A 22,593-nucleotide genomic window follows, 5' to 3' on the forward strand; every position below is an offset into this window, starting at 1 on the left:
CTTAGAGCATAAATTTAAACTAGACAGGGGTAAAACCTAGACCAGGTGACTCCATCACCTAGTCTAAAACATTTGAATAACACTTGAATCCTCCCTCACCTTCCTTCCCGACAATCACTAAGTCCTATTTTATGATCTCTTAAATATCTGGTATATCTGTGTTCTCTCCTTTTATTAATAATTATCACTAAAATGTATTGAACTAAACACGGAGTATTGTTTAGAATATGATTTCTAGTCTTAATAACAACTCTGAAAAAATATGTATTATGATCAGCATTTTACATACAAGGAAACTGAAACTGCAAAGAAATTAAACAACTTGCTCCAAAAGTCATCTATTTATCACTGACAGATCTGGGGTTTGAACTAAGCTCTATCTGATTTTCTTGCCAATGCCTTTTCTACTGCATGATACCCTCTTTTTTGTTATGCCCTTATGTGGTCTAGTTGACACTATTGCACTGGTCTTCCTACTAATCTCTCTCCATTCAGTCTCTCCCTGCTGCATCCTCCACAAAGTTCACCAACTTATTATCTGTCTCAAGTAAGTCCTTGAGGGCAGGGAACATATCTTATTCATCTTTTTATCCCCAGCACCAGAACCTAGCTCCATGCATGGCACATTGGAGATGCTTAAAAACTTGCATTGAATATGGTTCTGTTATTTTTTATTTAAAAATCTTTTTCTGCTCCTCAACCTTATGGGATAAAATCTGACTTTTCAGCTTCTACTCCCCCATATGTTTAAGTGTTTAATTTCTATGTTTCAGTGTTCCATACATATTGAAATTGTTCTAAACTGAGTATGTTATATATAATTAGGCTTCTGTGCCTTTATTTATTCTAGTTTTCTTACCTAAAGTGTGCTGCCTCCTTCTACTTCTGATGAAATTCTACTGTTCATCTTTCAAGGACCAGTTCAAATACTACGTCCTTTTTTTTTTTTTAAGGGCTTCAAATGCTTGGCTTTATTTATTTATTTTTGGCTGTGTTGGATCTTCATTTCTGTGCGAGGGCTTTCTCTAGTTGTGGCAAGCGGGGGCCACTCTTCATCGCGGTGTGCGGGCCTCTCATTGTCGCGGCCTCTCTTGTTGCGGAGCACAGGCTCCAGACGCGTAGGCTCAGTGGTTGTGACTCACGGGCCTAGTTGCTCTGCAGCATGTGGGATCTTCCCAGACCAGGGCTCGAACCCGTGTCCCCTGCATTAGCAGGCAGATTCTCAACCACTGCGCCACCAGGGAAGCCCCAAATACTACCTCCTTTTGAAACCTAACTTCTCCCCACTAGAAGAATTAATTGTTCTTCCTCTGCATTTCCATAGCATATTGCTTAAATATTCATTATATGACAATAAACATAAATATTATATTAGGATTAATGTATACATTTATCTTGCTTTCCACCCTCCATCCAGATTGGGAGCTCTTTAAGGACAAATAAGTATTAATTTATCTTTATATCCCCAAAGCCTACCACAATATCTGACATATAATAGGCTCTCCAGATTAACCTATTTGTTTAATGAGGTTGAGGTCATTTCAGTTTAGAAATTATACCCATGTGTTTATTAATTTAACTGCAGAGTATGATTAGAGCAGTTATATTTCTGGGAACATAGCCCAGTAAAAGTGAAGAGAGTTTTGATATATTTAAAAACTTGCACATGATTTCTATACTGATTGTTCTTATCAATTCAGATGAGTTGGTTGCCTGTGACAGAATTCTTAGGACAGTGCCCTGTGGGCTTTTAGCAAATGTTTGGTGAATAAGTGAATGAGGGAGCAAATGAAATAATATGTATGTATGTTTGACTAAAAAGATGTGGACATATCTATTAAGCACACAGGGAAAACTGGAAAGACAATCCCCAACATATAAACATGGGGAACAAACTTCCTAAGTTATTTTTTATGGAAATCAGAGCACACCTTCCCTGAGGAACAGATTCCTCTATTCCATATTGGCCAGAGTTTGAGGCTAACCTCAAGCCTCGTTCAGAAAATAACTGAAATGGGTTTGGTCTTGTATGACCTATTTAATAGGTGCTTTGTTTCCTACCTACAGCCCAGCAAACTTGCCATTTGTTGTTACTGAATGTCCATGGGAGGTCTATAAAAGTTAGAAATTACTTCTGCTTTGTTTTATAACTATACAACTGTTTTGCTGAGGCTAGGTTTGTTTATTTCACTTATTTTCCTGACAGTTTGCTTGACAAACCTTTAAAGAAAATAAATAATCCTTTTCTAATAGACATTTCATATTGTAGTTTATATTCTTAAACCTTTAATCATATGGGAAAAAGGTAAACAAGACACTTCCAAATAGATGATATAAAACAACACAACTTCTCAAAGGATTTATTCATGTTTTTGGCGCATAGCTGTGATTCAACTTCTTTTGTTGCACGTCATGACCATCAGGCATCACTACATCAACTAGCAAACCTTTTTCTTGCCTTGACTTTACTTCTTCATTATTGGTCTTTGCCTCATCTGCAGAAACCTTCTTACTAACCCTTAGCCCGTGACTATGTCACTGACTTGTCCCTTTGCTCAAACCACAGTTTATGATTGGAGCACCCTTCTTAAGAGTCAATAGATACTCATAAGAAACTTCATAATTGTCTCATTAATTCTTTGAAGAAATATTTATTGAGCACAACCTGTGCTAGGGAACTGTGCTAGGTGCTGGATCTACTATAGTGAATGTGACAAAGTGTGAGCCCTCAAGGATCACAATGTTTAGTAAGAGAGACAGAAAAGGAAACAGGTAATTGCAGTGCAGTGTGGTTAAGTGCTGTAATAGTGGTATATATTCTTTTCATTAAGCCCTCTTTATTTCAGTGGCATTGAAATGTAACTCCTATCCTTTATCCTATTCTAGAAATGATTATATGCTTTACATAGCTCAACACAAAGTTATCACACAGAGCACAATCGAAGGAACTCTTAATTCTCATCTTATTTTTGTTCTGTATTATCAGCCATTACATTTATAGGATTATCATCTAAGATTATTCACACACCACTGCTCATTGAATGTTTGATTATTGTCATATAATAATCATTGTCTTGAGCACTAGTCTGGCAGAAATCAGTCCTTTTATATTTTCTCAGTTGCATATTCACTTAGAGTTGACTGATGTCATTACCCAGCTTCTTATTGTGTCAACAAATGTGTTACATGTTAACTGGTGCCTATGAAATAAGCATAGTAAGTCTAGTAAAGCATGATAAACCAACAGGGTGATGGTTTGTCAGTCTTACTCCCAGCATCGGCATTATAAAACTTTTGTTGAAGATCTTTAATAATGCAGTCATTTACATTGTGAAAGGCCCATTGTGAAAAGCTCATAGATTCCAGAGCCCCAAAGCTGAAAAAATATAGTCAAAATTGTAAACACATAATTATGCTTGAGTATGAGAAGTAATGTATTGGAAGAGTGTACAAAATTCCATAGGAGCACAAAGGAGAGCAAAGCACTAATATATTTAGTAAGGGCAAATAAATACTGTCTGAGAGCAGAATTCCAGAACGAAAACCCATAGAACAAAAACCAAGCATCGACTGAGTTTTGAGATTGGGTAAAACAAATAGTTATGTCTCTATTCACAAAGTAGAAAATTTGAATTGGATCAAGCTATTTCTTTTCTTCTTCAAAGAGCTATCATTTAGGAAACCTTTTATAAAACATGTGGCTCTAACTGAAAATAATAACAATGATCATATTCAGTAGATATGTGAAGTTATTTTGTATCTGTATGTGTGTGTGTGTGTGTATATATATATATATATATATATATATACACACACACACACACACATAGAGTCAGTAGTGGATTTTTTTATCATTTCTTATTTCAAAATGGGGAGGAAATCTTCATTGATTTTACTGCTTATAACTGTAATATATATACACTTGCAAAATTTCAAACAACATTGAAATATTCAAAAATAGAAAGTCAAAGTTACCCTTTAATCCAGCTTCTGAGAGAGAAATTATTCTTAGCAGTTATTATATAAATTCCCAAGTGTTTTATAAACGTAGTTTTATATTACATGGTTCTTACTATAGAAATATTATTTTGTAAAATACAGTTTTTTTTCAGCCAGACAGTGGAATACTTCATAGATCAGGAAAACCTATTTGTTTTCACATGCAAAGATATCTATGATATATTAAATGGATTGTTTTAAAACTATATAGAATATCAGTTATCTTTCATTGATATAAATAATTTGGGTTTAAAAGTGGTATTTTTGTTGTTCACATGTGCCTCTTTTTGAATTAAAGTACATGACTAGAAGAATACAAAACTTGTAGATATTCTATTGAAAATTAATCTTTGGTGCTCTGGGTTTAATTACTGAAATGAAAAAAAGTGAATATAAAATTTCAAATACCTTTCCAACAGGTCTTTATAATCTGTTATTTACTTTGCATGATAAGACTTTCATTTAAAATTATATATTGGGTTTTCCAGGTCTCTGGACTCAGGACTCACCAGTGCTTTACAAGGTCTATCTGTCACAGACACACACCTTGTCGAAGTGGATGGAGACACACTTTCCTTGTATGGCTCAGGAGCGCTGGAATGTCTGGATCGGAATTGGAGCGTGCAAACAGCAGGAATGGTGACAACAGTGTCCTTCACTTTCATAGAATTTGATGAAATCGTCCAAGTGCTTCCCAAATTGAAGATTAAGTTTCCTAATTCTTTGGTAAACATTTTCTTTTAGTTGTATGTTTGAATTCTTCTCAGTCATGACTTTTATATTCAGGCCAAAGACCTGTTTTACCTTTTATTTCTGCAGTTTCTATCTGGCAGGGAGACTAAGTTCTTGTGTTGATTTTCTGAATCTGGGATTTAAATTAGTATTCATAAATGGCCTTGCAGTCTTCTGTAAATATTGGAAATTATCTCTCTAGAAAATGCTTCTTTATGGAGTATAACGGGCTAATGTAATTTTATTCAAATTATATATTTCTACTTTGTAAAACTTTCAACAGGACCTCACCCAACTGTATACTATATATTCATTTATTGTACCTGGTATTAATGGGACATATATATTTACGTATAATTTTTACAGTAGTCCCCTAACAACACTTAAAATAACTTTAATGGCTCATTAAAATTACTTTGAGGGGGCTTCCCTGGTGGCGCAGTGGTTGAGAGTCCGCCTGCCGATGCAGGGGACACGGGTTTGCGCCCCGGTCCAGGAGGATCCCATGTGCCGAGGAGCGGTTGGGCCCATGAGCCATGGCCGCTGAGCCGGTGCGTCCGGAGCCTGTGCTCCACAACGGGAGAGGCCACAGCGGTGAGAGGCCCGCGTACTGCAAAAAAAAAAAAAAAAAAAAAAAAATTACTTTGAGAAATTAGCCCTTTCCAATTATAGTATTATTGTACTATTTATTAGTGTGAATTTGCAGAAACTGTGATTTCCATGAATTCTTTCCTGAGTTTTTATTATCATTGTGTTTTTCTCTGTCAGCCAAGTGATTTCCCTCACCTACCCTTTATTAAGTGTTTTTTTTTTCTTTTGTTATATCATCCTCCCTAAAGAAGATAGAAGTGGAGATAATCTCGTATGTTTAGAAAAGATCATCCAAATTCACAGACAGAACACTTATATTAGCATTTCGGTTTTAGTGATTTTATTTTCTGGTAGCCAGTTTAAGTAGCCTACATAGTAATTAGCAAGATAAAAGTAATAATGGTTAACTAGTTCTTCTCAGAAGCTCTGTGTGAGCCCTGCATTTATAAAATTCTGAAATTTTTACTTCTGATCTTTCCTTTGTAGATTTCATCTCAGTGTAAAGCATATAAAATCATTGTAATACCTGGAAGAGTCTGAATTATTGTGTATTTATATAATTTTTAAGACTCTTAGGTTGTTAATAAATAGGGGGATGTCCTTTGCAGAAGGGAAATCACTTTGAATCCAATATTGGATGGATTAATGTATTCCATCAATAATTTTGCATTAGGTGGATTAAAGTTTATGTAAGTTTAATACATTCAGTTGGTTTAATGTAATTGGAAACATATTAGCTAAGCGTAAAGTTTACATTTATTTGGGGAATGATCAGTGAAGCTTTAATGTTAATGTTTTAAGATGGTTAAACTCAATATTCACCTCTTTTTTTGTTTTATTATTGTAGCACCTTAAATTCAAGGAAACAAATCTTGTAATGCTGCAGCAATTTAATGCACTAGCAGAACTCCGTCGAGTTGACCAGCTGACAGTTGATCCTCAAGGAAATCCAGTTGTCAATTTTACACTCTGGAAATATTATGTTCTGTTTAGACTGAGCCATTTTAATATGCAGAAAATAAATGGAACAGAGGTAAGCTAAACACGAAGTCAACTGTAGAATTAAAATATTCATTTTTAGGGGCTTCCCTGGTGGCGCAGTGGTTGAGAGTCCGCCTGCCGATGCAGGGGACACAGGTTTGTGCCCCAGTCCGGGAGGATCCCACATGCCGCGGAGCGGCTGGGCCCGTGAGCCATGGCCGCTGGGCCTGCGTGTCCAGAGCCTGTGCCCCGCAACGGGAGAGGCCACAACAGTGAGAGGCCCGTGTACTGCAAAAAAAAAAAAAATTCCTTTTTAGAGGAAGTAGTCATAAAAATGGCCAGGAATTTATGTATAAAACCATGATAGAACTTTTGAGAAATAATGTTTTTCTAAAAAAAAAATCTTGACATTTAAAATGTTGAAAAGCTAAAACTATTTTATCTAAAAACTTCTAAGGTACTAGACAATTTTGAAAATAAAATAGTAACCAGATCATGGTGAATAGTAAATACTTTTTTGATAGTTTGTAAGTATTCAGAGAAGTAAAGTGTTGGTAGGATAATAGTTTAAAATAAAAAAAAAAAAACACTTCTGTAAGTAATGTGATCTTTGTATTTTTCAGAGTGCTTTACAGACTGTCTGACATGCAGAATGGTATGGGGAAGTGATACTAAATGTCAATTAATAAGGATTGTGATAGGGGAAGGGAAGAATAACATGGAAAAAAAAGGATGTACATAGGGAAAGAAGAGTGATTTTAAAAAGAAGAGATGAGAAGGAGAAATAAGCAAGGAGGAAAGATAAAAGAAGATAAAGATGAGTGAAAAAGGAAGTAAAACAACCATAAGTCCATAAACGTCTGGACTGCTTTGTTAATAGTTTGTAGCAGATGCTTTTGGAATATCTGCATTGTGCCTGGAGCCTGAATAACTGGAAAATTATTAGTAAAGAGTTATTTTTCAGATTGATTCTGCTAAGCTTGTCTGAGGGTTAATCCCCCAGCTATCCAAAGATCACGTTGTCTTTAAATATTACTTTGGAAGAAAAGAGAGAAACTATGCTTCTTCCTCTACTGTGGAATTCCAGAACTGAATTTAAATAATCCTCTAAAGGAAAAAAATCTCTAATATGCTGTTAGTATTATTGTGATTATCTCTTAAAATTCAGACCTCCTTATTGTGAGATGAACTATAATCAACTTTGCTAGCATGGTGGTAATAGCAACCGTATTTCCCTGCAGCTGATACACTGTAAGTAACTCTAGCCTAAAATTCCAAAACCACAGCATACCATTAGGAGACTGGAGGTCTCTGGGTCATTGTACAAAAGCCATGTGAAATTTGTATCAACCATGGTAGGCCCATGACCACAATATCAGCCATCTGTTGAAGATGTAGGACAAACCTGGGACCTTCAGATGACTATTAATTTCTCCAGCTAGTTCTCAAGAGATTTGTTTCAGCTTTATGTACCCTCTTGGTACTTCCCCAGGGAGGCTGCAAGTCACTGGTCAGATCTAATAATTAATTCCAAAAGTTTCCAAAGCTAGCCTACACTGGAAGTAGAATAGTTATTTTTGCTATGGGTGAGTAATTCTCCCTCATTAATGGCCAAATCGTTATCTCAATTAACCCTAAATACTGTATTTACCCAAATATGGATCACTACTGGAGATGTAATAATTATTATAAAACCTTGAGATAGGAAGTAATAGTATAATATAATTGTATAAAATAGAGAAGAATGAGAAAGAACCAATGTAATTTATTCTGATTTAAAGTTCCGAAAATGTCAATGCCAGGGATATTTGACCCTTTAATAAAAACCTAAAATAAAACTGCTTATCTCATCCTTGACAATATATAATAATGTTATACTATATTTCTACTTCTCTTTGTATAAGAGAGAATGATATTGCTTGAGGAGACTTAAATTGAATTATGAGCATCAAGAGGAAAAGATCGAGTAGTGCCCGGCACTGGCCACTAGGTGACTATATTAGACCAAACAACTTAGTTGTCAGCTGAAGGACGGATTTCAGGGAGCAGCAGCCTCATTAACTATGAAAGTCTAGGGAAGGGAAGGGAAAGAGTCACTCTGCACTGATTCATGTGTGTAAGATGCTTGTGAATTATGGATTTAGTTTCCAGAAATTCCTGTGTAGTGTATTATAGCTAGTGTAAAGAATAAAGTTTTTAAAAATGCAAAATTTAACTGTACCAGGGTTTCTCAACCTCAAATGCTCTGTTGAGATTTTGGATCAGATAATTCTTTATAGTGGGAACTGTCCTGTGCATTGTAGGACATTTAACAGCATCCCTGGCTTCCACCCACTAGATGCTAGTAACACCCCTCCACCAGGTGCAATAAACCAAAATCATCTCCAGACATTGCCAAATGTTCCCTAGGGGCCAAAATGGCCCCTGATTGGGAACCACTGCATTATATTGAGAATCTAATAGTATTTAAAATGCAAGCAACCTAACTTTATATTAAAAAATATGCCCAGATATTAATACAAGTCCTGCTTTTAGTAGTTTCTTGGTTAACATAGGAAGGAGCCCTCATGGGAGATATATCTGTGACAGATTATTCCTTGTGGGGAGAAAGGCGGACAAAATTTCAGAACGAATAGGAGTGCCTTTCCTAATCCAATGTTCATTCCTTCAGAAAGGGACAAAATTATCCTTTTAGGAACAAGGTATGAACAACACCTTGTCTTACCTTTGACACATTATTAAAGTCAATCTATTCCATTGACACTTGAGATTTCCCCCCCTAAATCATTCTACTCAAAGAAGCTATAGGATTTTTTTAAAAAATTCATTAAGAATTTAAGGTGTCTCAAGTATTATCCTTAGGAACCATGGCTTCTAAATCAGAGCTAACTCCTCACTTCCCAGCCATCATCCATCACCATGGGCCACATTTGTATCAATACATCTTCATTTTAATCAAGTGCAAGGAAGAAAGAGAAATATCAATGAGAACTCACTCTCCTCTTACAGCCCAGGAGAATGTATTTTTCTGGACTAAAAGAAAATATTTAATCTGGAAATTTCTATGGAATTATGTTAGTTATATCAAGCTAAGAGGCAATGTCATTTTTGACCCTTCTCCTTCATATCTCTTCAGGTGACGCAAAATGATATGATAATGGCTGAAAGGCTCTTTGGAATCCTAGCACATGTAGCATCTTCTGAATTACCCCAGTACCATCTGATTTCAATTCTGGGTGATGCCAGGTAACGTTTAATTTCTATAGTTTTTATAGAAGTACTGTTGCACTAGAAAAAGAAATATATTCCACACACCTCTTAATTGTGCTATTTATTCATCCCACAAACATCCTAAATTTGTTTTGTGTCTGGCCCTCTCCAAAGTGTTGGAGGTATAAAGATGAATAAGGCAAAGTTCTTGCCCTTGTGTGGCTTATAAGCTAATAAATTAACTTACTAGCTTATAAGCTAATAAGTTAAAGACATTTCAGATGCTATAAGATAAGAGAGGGCTGTAGGAGCATAGGAGACACTACACTTTGGAAAAACATTGGTGAAGGCTTCACAAAGGAGGTAACATTTTTCTAGTTCTTCAGGAATACATAGGAGTTTTTTCAGGTACAGGGTATGAGGGAAAGAGATCTGCAAAGGCACAAGGAATTGTAAATAGTTCAATATAATTGGAGCATAGGATGATTGCGAATTGTGATAGGAGATGAAGGTAGAAAGACTGATTGTGATCTGATTTTGAAGAGCCCAGAAATCCATGAAAAACAAAACTGAATACTGTGCTTTGTAATTAATTAAGTACAACAATCTGTGATTAGATTCATGTTCTAGAAAGGCTGCCATTTAAGAGGACAGAGATGGAAGGAATGGAGACCAATCAAGAGGCTAGTCTGTAGTCCAGGAGAGAGATTATAAGGGTCTTAACTAAGACAGAGTTGAGAAGAGGATAATTTGAAAAATGCTTCGAAGGCGTGTACCTGACAGAAAACACTGACTGACAGGATGTGGCATAGATAGAAGGAGAAAAGTCAAAGATGGTGTGTTAGTCATGATTCAGTTATAGATAATTCACTCTGGCTAGAGTAAGGAGAAAACAGTTGATATATAAGAAATTAATTATCTACAGAATCATTGGAAGGAATAGGGAAGCCGTCTCTAGACTGGGCCTGGAAAGGATCTCAGAATGATACACAGAACCAGTCCACCAAGGAAACGGCTACCTTTGCTATAGTCTGGGAGCTGGGTGATCAGGGGGCTTGTCCTGACCTCGACCTCCAGGATCATACCACTTTTTACTTTGAGGATCAGGAACTTCCCCATTCCCCTCCCCAAAACTTGGCTCCAGAGCCATGCTACCCTACTACAATCTATACCAACAAAATGGGTATCCTGTGTGCTTACTTCCCCACTTAGTTCAGTTCTGATTGCATTGGTGTGAGGAGAAAAGGAGCAGAGTTGTCTCTAAGAAATTATAACCAAAGCCAATCTTCAGGTAAATTTGCAGCCTGAGTTTATAATACATGCATAGTTTAAAATAATTTCAAAATTTAAACATTACTATCTCTAGATACCTGGTAAAAACAAATGCACCTTCTGTCTGGAGGAAGTTACTCTCATCCTATCTCAGATAATCCCCATGGATAATATTTAAGGACAATGACCAACACACAATGAAAAGAATTTTTTTTAAATAGCCAAGCACACAAGGAAATAAGGCACCATGTATAAGAACTAGCAGGAAGAAAATAGACCACAGAAACAGACCCACAAATACTTTAGATTTGGCATTATCACTTATAGATTACAAAATGACTGTGCCTAATATATCAATATTTCATGGTATAAAAAACAAGGTTGAAAATACCTGGAGAAAGCAGGAAATTTTAAAAAAGTGATCTATCAGATTTGAAGGGAAACTAAAGGAACTTCTATAAATGAAAAATATAATAAGCATAATTATTAAAGCTTAATTAAGAGGTTTAACAACCAATTAGACACACCTGAAAAGAGAATCAGTAAACTGGGAAATAAACTAGAGAAGATTTTGCAAAATGCAGAACAAAGAAATATGGAAAAATGGTTAAGAAATTTGAAGATGGAGTGACTTAGAAGATTTAACATATGTTTGGAGTTTGAAAAAGACACAATAGAGAGCATGGGATAGAGATAACAGCAAAGAATTTTTTCAGAATTGATAAAATACACTAATCTACATATTAAATAAACTCATCTGTTCCAAATTCGTTAAATTAAAAGAAATCTACACCTAGTCACATCACAGAACACTGACTATAAAGTAAAAATTTTTCAACAACCAGGAAAAGAGAGGTTATCTTCAAAGGAGTGCACATCAACAGTTGACTTCATAACAGCAACAGTGGAAGCCAGAAGACAGGGTAATGAATGTGTTCAATATACTGAAGTAAATTAATTGCCAAGCTAGAATTCCATACAGGCAAAAAAGTCTTTTAAGAATGGAGGTGAAAGGGACTCCCCTGGTGTCACAGTGGTTAAGAATCCGTCTGCCAATGCAAGAGACACGGGTTCAAGCCCTGGTCTGGGAAGATCCCACATGCCGCGGAGCAACTAAGCCCATGCGCCACAACTACTGAGTCTGCTCTCTAGAGCCCACGAACCACAACTACCGAGCCCTCGTGTCACAACTACTGAAGCCTGCGCTCCTAGCGACCGTGCTTCGCAACAAGAGAAGCGCACTGCAACCCCTGCTCACGGCAAGTAGAGAAAGCCCACGCATGGCAACAAAGACCCAACACAGCCAAAAAAAACAATTTTTAATAAATAAATTAAAATAAAAACCTTAAAAAAATGAATGAAGGTGAAATAAAGACATTTTAAAACAAAATAATAAAAACAAAAGAGATTTCCCATCAGTATTCCTGCAGTAAATGATAAAGCCTATAATTAAGGCAGAAAGAAACTGATCCCAGATAGAAATTCTGAGGTGCAGGAAGAGCTAAAGAGCAAGGAAAATATTAAATTTGTGGGATAAAACTAAATGAACATTGACTATATAAAGCAACAATAATAGTATTGTGAGATTTTAAAATGTAGAATTAAAATACACTACAATAGTAGTATATATATTGGGAGGGGTAGATGGAATTATAGTTTTCTAGGTCCTTGTATTATCTAGGATGAAGATATAGTAATTAAGTTTAAATGTTAGTAAGTTAAGAGTGCATGTTGTAATTTCTTTGGTAACCAAAGAATAAAAGAGTATATAGCTTCCAAACTAGTAAGGTCAGGGCAGGGGTGAGAAGTGGGGAGAAGAAAAAAAGGAAAAGAAACATAGAATATTTGGTCAAAAAGAAAGAAAATAAAATGTTAGATTTAACCTAAATACTAGTATATCAGCAATTACACTTGTACCAAGACTCAGTGACTTAAAAACAAGAAACATTTTCCCACTGAGTCTATAGGTTAGCTGGGTGCTTCTTCTGCTCTCAGCTCCGGACCTCATGCATCTGCAGTCACCTGAGGGTTGGATAGGCAGCTCTGCAGAACTTCCCTAAGCTCTCTCACTTTTGGGGAGTCTGAGAAGTTGTAAGCTGGTCTATAAAGACCTTACTTAGGACAACTTGTTTCTGCTCCACATGGTCTTTCATATACCAGAAATCTTCCTGGGCTTGTTTTCACGGCAAAGGCAGGGTTTGAAGAGAGCGCAGAAACATGCAAGGCCCCTTGAAGCCTAGGCTAAGAACTGGTACACCATGATTTCCCACATTCTGTTGGTCACAGTCACAGAGCAAGATTTAAGAGGCTCGGAGGTATACTTACCTAACTGTGAAATAATATTGTAAAGGGCATGGATTCAAGGGAGCCATTAATTATGACCGAATCTACCTCAATGATAAAATGCAGATGTACTAATTGTTCTGGTTAAAAGTCAAAGATTGTCAGACTCAATTTAAAAAAAAAGGAAGTTCAACTGTATGTTGTTGAAAAGAGACACATCTGAAACATAAGGTTACATAAGGTTTGAAAGTAAAAAAGTGGTAAAAGATAAACAACATCAATACTAACCAAATAAAAACAAAGTAACCATTGAGGACTAAATAAACTAAGGGTAAAAGCAATACTAGAAATAAAGAGGATCATTTCAAGTGATAACAGGTTCAGTTCGCCAGAAATATCAATTTGCTAATTTAATTTGTCTGCAACCTATAAGCTTAGCCTTAAAAACTTATAAACCAAAAATTGACATTACTGCAAGCCCACAGCTGCAGTGGGAAGTTTTAATATACCTCTGATTAATTAATAGAAAAAGGATGTAAAATACTTGAACAACATGATTAACAAACTTGACTTAGCCATTTAGAGAACATTACCCGGAACAACTGCAGGACACAAATTCTTTTCAAGCATTACTATCCAGAAAGCAGATGTCAACAGATTCCAAAGGATTTACATGGACTATGCTCTCCATTCAAAATGCAATTAAACTTTAACTCAGTTACAAATGTTAGCTAGGAAATCCCCATGTATTTGGAAATTAATGCATTTCTAAATAAACTACAAGTTAAAGACAATTTTATAATGTAATTTTGAAAAGACCTTGAACTGAAATGTAATAAAAAAATACCACATTTCAAAATGAGATCAAGTTACCGTGGTGCTAAATGGAAATATTTTAGCCCTGAAATGTGTACATTAGGAAAGAATAAAGACTGAAAATGAATGAGCTAAACATTTACCTAAAGAAGTTAGGAAAACAATAGCAAAATAATCCTGAAGCAAGTTAAAGAAAAGAAATAATGATATTAAAAACATAATTAATGAAAAATTGATTATTTGAAAAGACTAATAAAAGTGATGGATAATTTGTATATTGCTTTTGTAATTAAAAATCAATAAAATAAATGCAGATAAATACCTATATGTTACTTCTTCTTTTTAAGAGTGAGAAAATTATGCTACTGAAATACCCAGTAAAAGGGACTGATTATGTAAATTGATCTACATCACAATTGAATTTTATTCATTCATTAAAATATTAATTTTAATAACATAGAAAATGCTTATTATATACCATTAAGCAAAAACAGTATACAAAACTGGATGTTTAGTATGATATTTTTTTACATCTTTATTGGAGTATAATTGCTTTACAATTATGATCTTAACTTTTCACAAAAATTTATAGAAAAAGCCTGCAAAGAAATATGTCTAATGTGAACAATGTTAATGATTTACATAGATTTATATGCTATAGACTTATGGGTGATTTTACTCTATTTTTTTATACTTTTCAAAATGCGTACCCCTTATAATTTCTAAAACAGTTGTGTTATACTCTTAAATTGGGAAAAGGAAGACATTTTAAAAAGATATATTCCTTTTCTGCTCCCAATCTTCAGTTCACAGTTCATAGTAAAGTATTTATATCACTTCCCTGAGAGACACGCTAAGTGGTAGAAACCAGAAAGTGACCTTCATGAAGGATATGAGTTGCAGTCCTCTGGAATTCTAGGCTTATGGGTCTGCAAGTGATGCTATGAGCACTGTTTCTGTTCTTCGTAATCAAAGGAAGCTTCCTGTTTCATTATTTACCTCCTAATAAGATCTTACCCTGATATGATAACAGTTAGAGGTTTTCGGATTTTTTGTGTTTTGTTTTTACCTAAACTTAAATCAGTATTCCATTCTATTTCTTTTATATATATATAAATTTATTTATTTTATTTATTCATTTTTGGCTGCATTGGGTCTTCTTTGCTGCACACGGGCTTTCTCTAGTTGTGGTGAGCGGGGGCTACTCTTCATTGCAGTGCGTGTGCTTCTCATTGTGGTGGCTTCTCTTTTTGTGGAGCATGGGCTCTAGGCACATGGGCTTCAGTAGTTGTGGTGCACAGGCTCAGTAGTTGTGGCCCACGGGCTCTAGAGCTCAGGCTCAGTAGTTATGGTGCACGGGCTTTGTTGCTCCGCAGCATATGGGATCTTCCCAGACCAGACATCGAACCCATGTCCCCTGCATTGGCAGGCGGATTCTTAACCACTGCGGCACCAGGGGAGTCCCTCCATTCCATTTCTAGCTATGGGCAATACTACTGAGCTGCATAATAGAATTATGAACTGTTTGTGTGATTTATAAGATGTGTAACTAACATGTTTTATGGGATATAAAGACTTTGAAAGTTTGGTCTACTACATGTGTAATTAGGGTTGGTCCTCTGTGATTCTTTAAGTTTTATTTTTTTTTTTTTAGAGTTTTTTCACTTTAGAAATGCTTGAGACATGTTTTTGTTGATGATTGGTAGTTGTGAAACAAAAGAATTTGAGTTGTATAGCTTAATTAGTAGAGAGATTGGGGTAGTGAACTGACTTAAAAAACTCAAACTCATAAAACAGATATTCAAAAAAGCATATGCTACCCTCTAAAGTCAACAAAAACTGGACATATTTTCACAAATCACATAAGTAACTCTCTAAATCTCTCTACTGTGTTTCTACAGGAAGAAGCAATTCCGGTATCTTCTAGAAACGAAAGGGAAAAAACCTGGTATTGTCAATGAAGAAAATAATGATAGCAAGAGACTTGTGGGAGAAAGCACTAATCGTGCTACACTAAATTATACCACAAGAGACTTTTATAATGAAAAGCTAGAGGTAAAACTGTCATTATCTTTGGAATCTATTGTCTGGATAAATCCCAAATGGCTTGAGACTTGGGAGTTGTACGTTTCTCTCCTAATCAGTTAGGATAACCTTTTTTTGTTCTGGAATGTTAGCCAGCCTTATATACAGAGCTGGGGACAGTAGGCACCAAGGCATTGGGGAGAAGTAGAACCCACAGTTTCAATATATTGAAGCAGAAAAAAAAAATGTTCAAAAGAAGTAGGTACCAAAAATCTAGACCAAAGTAGGTCCAGATCTCTCTGAATTAAGAAAAGTGATACAGGCTTGCTCTGAGTACTTAACTAGCCTGTGCCGGACTGGCAGAGGACACAACAGAACCTCCGTTTCTGTTCTCTTTGCCTAGGTCCTTGATGTTTTAATTCACTATTTTATTCTCCTACACCATTACCTTCTGTGTTCTTAGTTACATAATTTTAACCTATTCTGTTTCCACTGTAGCTATTTAGACAGAAAAGCTGGAACCAATTCTTTATTCCTTTATGTATTCAGAAGTTTACTGAGGGAATATTGTGTTAGGGTGCTGCAGAACTACACAGAAGAAAACCATGCAGTGCCTGCCTTGATGGAACTCAGAGAAAGCTGAAGAAACACGTCATCTAAATAACAATAGAAAATTAAGATTCTACAAGAGATTTTGAGGGGACTAAGTGGTGTGTGTATATATATATATGGTGTGGGTATATATACGTATACACAAAATGGCCAAACATTTTTCAAATGTTTTATAACAGCTGTAAGATTCTTTATTCAAACCATATTGTAGCTGGAAACTCAGTATTTCAAAAGAAAGCAAAACAGCAGAGCTGTTCTTGTTGTAGATGGAGTTCAGAGCTTTATTTGATTGGATCTTCTATTCTTTTCCTTTCCCTCACCTCACCCCCAGTCCTGAAGCATCTTTTCTGGAACCCATAGGGCTCTAAGGATTATAGCTTGAAAAATACTTGAGAACTCAGTGCAACAGTATTTTTATAGCATCCTGAAAAATGTTCAGATTCTGCTTTAAATTTTTCTGGTGAAGAAAGGTTGCTGCTTCCTGAGGTAGCTGCATATCACTGAACAACTCTTAACAGTGAAGAAATTCTTACCCATGTTAAGCTGAAATCTGCCTCCTAATAACTTTAAGTTAGTGATCCTAGTAGTATTGCCTTATGTAGAAAAGAGAACAAGTCTTTCTTATGAAAACTCTTCAAATACTTGAAGTCAGTTCCTTGAAGTCCTCTCTATAGTCATACTTTCATTCATTCAAAAATCATTTGTTGAGCACTGATCGCACGTAATACTTGGGCTGTAAGAAGTCACTGTGCTTATCCTCATGGATCTCACATTCTAATGGGGGTGATAGACATGTGCAGGGATAAATGTAAATCACTACATCAAGAGAGTAGAAGAGGGATAGCTTATCTTGGTCAAGAGAGGCTTTCTAGAGAAGAAGCTTCCTGAAATCTTAAAGGATAAAATATAGCTATATGATAAAGGGAAAAGGGCATTTCTAGGAAATAGCACAGTATGAATAAAAGACATGGAAGCATAAATTAGATAAGAAGAGGGCCAGGAACTTTAAGCAGTTCACTGTTGTTGAAGCACAGAGACTGAGGTAGATGGTGTTAGAAGATGAGACTGGGAAGGTAGTAAGAGGGGAAAGAGATTGAATTTAATCCCTTGGCAAATAGGAGCTTCCTGATGTTGCAAAGAGGGAAAATGAAAGCCAAGCTGTCAGGATTATGAGTCCTGTCTTCCTGAAAGCAGTCAGTTCTAGGAGTCAAAAATTAATACTGATTTCAATAAAGGACATTTAGAAAAATATCAAAGAGCTGCTTGCAAAACAAGAACAGTTTCATAGAGAAATCTACCAACTCTTTAAGGAACAGACAATTCCAATAATTCTTGAATTGTTCAAGAGTATTAAAAAAGAGGAAAACTTTTTCACTTTTTAAAGTCAGACAGTGTAACATTGAATCCAAACCTTCCAGGACTGCACAGAAAAAGAAAAGCCAGACCAAATACCTAAGAATATTGATGATGCAAAAATCCTTAAAAAATTATATCAAGCAAAATACAGCAGAACATTAAATGAATAGTGAAACATTACAGCCAAGTATGGTTTAGTCTAGGAATGTGAGAAATATTCGATATCAGTAAATTATTAATAGATCTAAGGTAAAAATTTGTGATTATTTCTATAGATATTCAAAAGGCATTTCATACAATTCAACATCTGACCTTAATTTTTTCAACTCAATAAATAGGATAATTAGAAATTGGATAGATAGCTGTAGTAATTAAGGCAGTATAGGAATAGATACATAGACCCATGGACGAAATAGCCAGAACTATCCCACGTATATAGGAAAACTTTATACAGATAGCAGGTATTGCAGACTAGTACAGACAGACTATCTAATAAATGCTACTGAGGAAATGGAATATCAAATCAGAAATAAATACAGACCCCCTACTGCACACCACACAAGAAAAATTAACTCCATATCAAATAACCCAAGTATGAAAAGCAAAACTTTAAAGTTCTCATTTAAAAAACAGATGAAACTATGACCTTGATTGGGTAGGCTATGATTTTCTAAAATCCCAAAGGTACAAACTAGAGGGGAAAAATTTGATAAATTTGGCAGTAGAAGTCATTTTTAGTCAAAACAGTGATCGTTTCAGTGGAGTCATATAAGCAGAGTCCTGATGAAAGTGGTTTGAGCAGTAAACAAGCAATCAAGAAGTAAAGACAGCGAACGCTGACTACTGTTTTGAGAAATATCAAAGGGAAAAGAAAAAACCTGAAGCCGCATAACATTATAGAAAGAATACTACACCATTAGGAGACCTGGATTTGAGCCCATGATTCCACCACTTATTTATTGCCTGAAAGACCTTGCCCATGTCCCTTAATCTCTTTCTATCGACTCACAACCTGGCATTCACCACTTCTTAAAAAATATTTAAATCACTGCAACACAAAGTGCTCATTGTCTCTCCTCTGTATATCCTGAGTTGTTAAAGGAATTACTTGAAGTAATTTTCTCACAAATCAGGGTAAGCAGACCCTTTCATTATACATATGACATGTATAATTCTGTTGCTTGGTAGTTGTTCATTCAACCTCCTGACTCATTCTAAAAAAGATTTAAGGGGCTTCCCTGGTGGCGCAGTGGTTGAGAATCTGCCTGCTAATGCAGGGGACACGGGTTCGAGCCCTGGTGTGGGAGGATCTCACATGCCACGGAGCAACTAGGCCCGTGAGCCACACCTACTGAGCCTGCGCGTCTGGAGCCTGTGCTCCACAACAAGAGAGGCCGCGACAGTGAGAGGCCTGTGCACCGCGATGAAGAGTGGCCCCCGCTTGCCACAACTAGAGAAAGCCCTCGCACAGAAACGAAGGCCCAACACAGCAAAAATAAATAAATAAATTAACTCCTACCCCCAACATCTTAAAAAAAAAAAAAAAAAGATTTAAGATGGACGGAGAGCTGAAAGGGACTTTAAAGAATCCAGTCATGTTCTTAGACAGGTAAGGAAAACTGGAAACTTAGGTGAACTATTGAGGCTCACATGGTGAGATCCTGACTGAACTGCCTCTAGAACTCAGACCTTCTGATTCCTGACCTTGGCTTCCTTCACAGTATATCATGCTGTTTCCTGAAATCTTCTTGACCACCCCAGCACAAAGGGCTCTCGCTTCTTTGAACAATGATTGTATTTGCCATCTAAACATCTCATTCAGCACTTATTTACTGTTTCATTTCTTTCAGTTAAGCTTTTAACATGTGTAGGCCATTGTTAATCCCTGAATGGTGAGTGATTACATAGAGAAATCTTATATGTCATAGGAAAATTTCCAAAATATGCCTCTGTTAGAGGAAGTTAGTGACACTTGGGACTCACCATTAATTTATATTAATTAATCAAGAATCTAAAACATATTTCGTTGTTTTATAAATTGTAAAAATTTAGAAAAGGAAGAGAAATAGAAAAAAGGAGCAAAAAATACTCATTGTCTCAATACCCAAAGACAATCTTAATGACACTTCAGTATATTTTTTTATTAATTTTCTATATATTTTTGTAACTTTTAAATGAAAATTTCAAACATACAACAAAGTTGAAAGAATTTTACAGTAAACACCCAATACCCAAACCTAAATTCTACTCTTAGTATTGTACTGTACAGTGTACTTGCTTTGTCACTTATCTATGCATTTACCCATCCTCTATCCATCAACAGTCCACCTTATTTTTAAAATTTATTTTAAAGTAATTGCACACATTACCACACCTCTCCCTAAATAATTCAGCATGCAGATCATTAGAATTTAGTATTTCATATAGTTTCTTATTTTGAGGTAAAATTTATATACAATGAAATGTAAATCTTAGGAGTACAGTTGCTAAGTTTTGACAAATACATACACTTATGTAACCCAACCTCTATCAAAATTTCATTTTGTATTTTTCTTTTTCCACTTAACATTATAATGTAAGCATTTTCCTTGTGATTACAAATCTCTGTAGTGTGATTTTAATGGCAACATTTGTTGATATTTTAAATTTAACTATTTTAAAATTATTTTGGTGTTTTGGTTTGAGTTGGAGGTTTCAGTATATCCTTTTCCAAGTAGTTAAACCTATTGACTCATTGACGTTTATTATTTCTTTCTTCCTCCATTTATGTGAATGGCCTCTTCTATAATTCTGATTATCTGATCTATTCCATTGATTTTTTTCCATATATATTATGACACTTTCCATCATCATGCCTAGATACTCAAAGTATCAACAGCCGAAATAAATGTTGAATTTTTGCATTAATCAAAATGGCTTTGTTTCAGCCTCTAGGATGATATCGAGGCCCAGTGCCCCAGTAGCCTCGGGCCCAAAACTTCCTCTGTTGTGTTTTGAACCCAGGTTTTTCATTTGCAGACTGCCAGACCCAGAAGTTGAGTGGGAACACTGTCTCTTCTGAAGGCCAAGTTCTGGGTCCCAGGCTTGTATATATGTCCTCTTCCTCCTCCTTGTACACTTTTCCCCAACTTTGTCCAAATGGTCTTGGCCACATAAGTCAGTGTAATGCATCACTACATGCTTTCCTAAAATACAGAGTGAATTCAGAGTATGGATATTTCAAATATGTATATGGATATTAACTGACCTCATACTAATTAAGAGTGTCAGCCTCAGTGCCCTGATATATTTACTACTAGAAGTCATGAATCTATGCATTCAGTTAATTTGTGCGAAGTAAACTACTTTCACTGAGAAAGGAGAAAGTCTATCGATGAAGAAATAGTTGTTATGATCCAGTGATTCCAATAAAGAAACACTTTTCTTAACTGTAGTTTAAAAGCTTTATTTCCCCCCACAATTAGCAAATGGGTTTCACATTAGTTCACCTGGAAGTTTTCTTCCTACAGCTGCCAGGAAATTCATTTTTAACGGAGCTGTCCCACGGAGGTGGGAGTGGACTGGAGAGAAGTGAGCTCCCAGTTGCTGTCTTTACTCAAGCAGAGCTCTGTGTCCAGAGTGTCTAGGAAAGTCTTCCTGCTATGAGGGGTGGGGGTCAGAATAGATTATTTCAAGTTTCTCTGGTTCAGGTAATTGTTGCTTTGGTTTTGGGATTAATTATGATTGACTGTAAAATGTTCTTTTTTTTTAACAGGAAATAAAGGAAAAAAAGAAATTCTGCAAGATGTACATCGAGGATCTTGTGAAGGAAGCCACAGAAATCAACATGAAAAATGAGGCTTTGCAGAAGCTTTGGCCACAGATGTTCATTGAGCTTGTTAGGGACGCAGTCATGGAGATCCGCAATAAAAATTCCTATATGAAGCTTTGCCTACAGCAGATAACTGACCAAAAATAGAAATGGCTTTTAGTTACAGTTGATTTTTGCAGTTTTATGTTTTTGAAGGTTGAAAATATGCAGGTTAAACATGTTAAAACAGCAACAACGCTATCCTACAAATTAGAAAGACTAGCGTCAAAGCATTATTGCCTACTGTTCTTATAGTTAAAGGTTAGGAAGAAAAGAAGGAAAGAGAGGGAAAGGGAGGAGTCATTTCCTGTGTATGTTGACCAAGCAGTCTTTGGGAACTAAGCAGTCTTTAGAGATAGGCTGGGCCTTGAATGGGCCCCGCATCTTCAGCTCTTGCTTTTGACTGGTGCCCCTGCTATAGCCCAAAGCACGTAGTGTTTGCTCATGGTTCAGCATGAGTTGCTTCTATCTACTTTCAGCTGATAATTTTTAGTTACTTGCCTCTTTATTTTATGTCATTATTTCAAAGCCAAAAATATGTTCTTTTTTATGAGTGAAGAATAAACTTATTAATAAATTAGTTTAAAAGAAAATGTGTTTGCCTCCTTAATCTGGTCAGAATTGTCATATTTATTATGTTTCTCTTTAGCTGAGTGGGAGCGCTTCTCTTCACTTATATAGGAAGAGGCCTCATTATTCTAAGGATGCATCCTCAGGACACCAAAGGGGGTCCTGGGGGGTCACTATAGGCAGAAGATATGAAAATGAGTCAAAACTGGAGCAGGAAGAAAATGCTTTTTCTTAGGAGATCCTGAGTGTATGTAAAATGTGGTGACTAATCCTTAAGTCTGCTTCTCTGAATGGTG

The 22,593-nt window shown here is 35.9% G+C and overlaps 1 protein-coding gene across 7 annotated transcripts in view; it reads left to right on the plus strand.

Moving 5' to 3' along the window:
- LRRC49 (leucine rich repeat containing 49) overlaps positions 1–22,325 on the plus strand; it is a 126,994-nt gene extending 104,669 nt beyond the window's left edge. For 4 of the 7 annotated variants that reach the window (XM_073801197.1, XM_033851927.2, XM_033851928.2 and 1 more), the window contains 5 exons: positions 4,488–4,725; positions 6,170–6,355; positions 9,440–9,549; positions 15,786–15,939; positions 21,632–22,324. In XM_073801197.1, the coding sequence (XP_073657298.1) occupies positions 4,488–4,725; positions 6,170–6,355; positions 9,440–9,549; positions 15,786–15,939; positions 21,632–21,835 (892 nt within the window). In that variant the 3' untranslated portion in view covers positions 21,836–22,324. Of the gene's footprint in view, positions 1–4,487; positions 4,726–6,169; positions 6,356–9,439; positions 9,550–15,785; positions 15,940–21,631 lie in introns of all 7 variants that reach the window. The other 3 variants (XM_073801196.1, XM_019949113.3, XM_033851926.2) reach the window with 1 other exon arrangement.
- Positions 22,326–22,593: the final 268 nt, after the last annotated feature.

Source organism: Tursiops truncatus, chromosome 2 (genome assembly GCF_011762595.2).
Source record: "Tursiops truncatus isolate mTurTru1 chromosome 2, mTurTru1.mat.Y, whole genome shotgun sequence".
In the NCBI taxonomy this organism is placed as follows: domain Eukaryota; kingdom Metazoa; phylum Chordata; class Mammalia; order Artiodactyla; family Delphinidae; genus Tursiops; species Tursiops truncatus.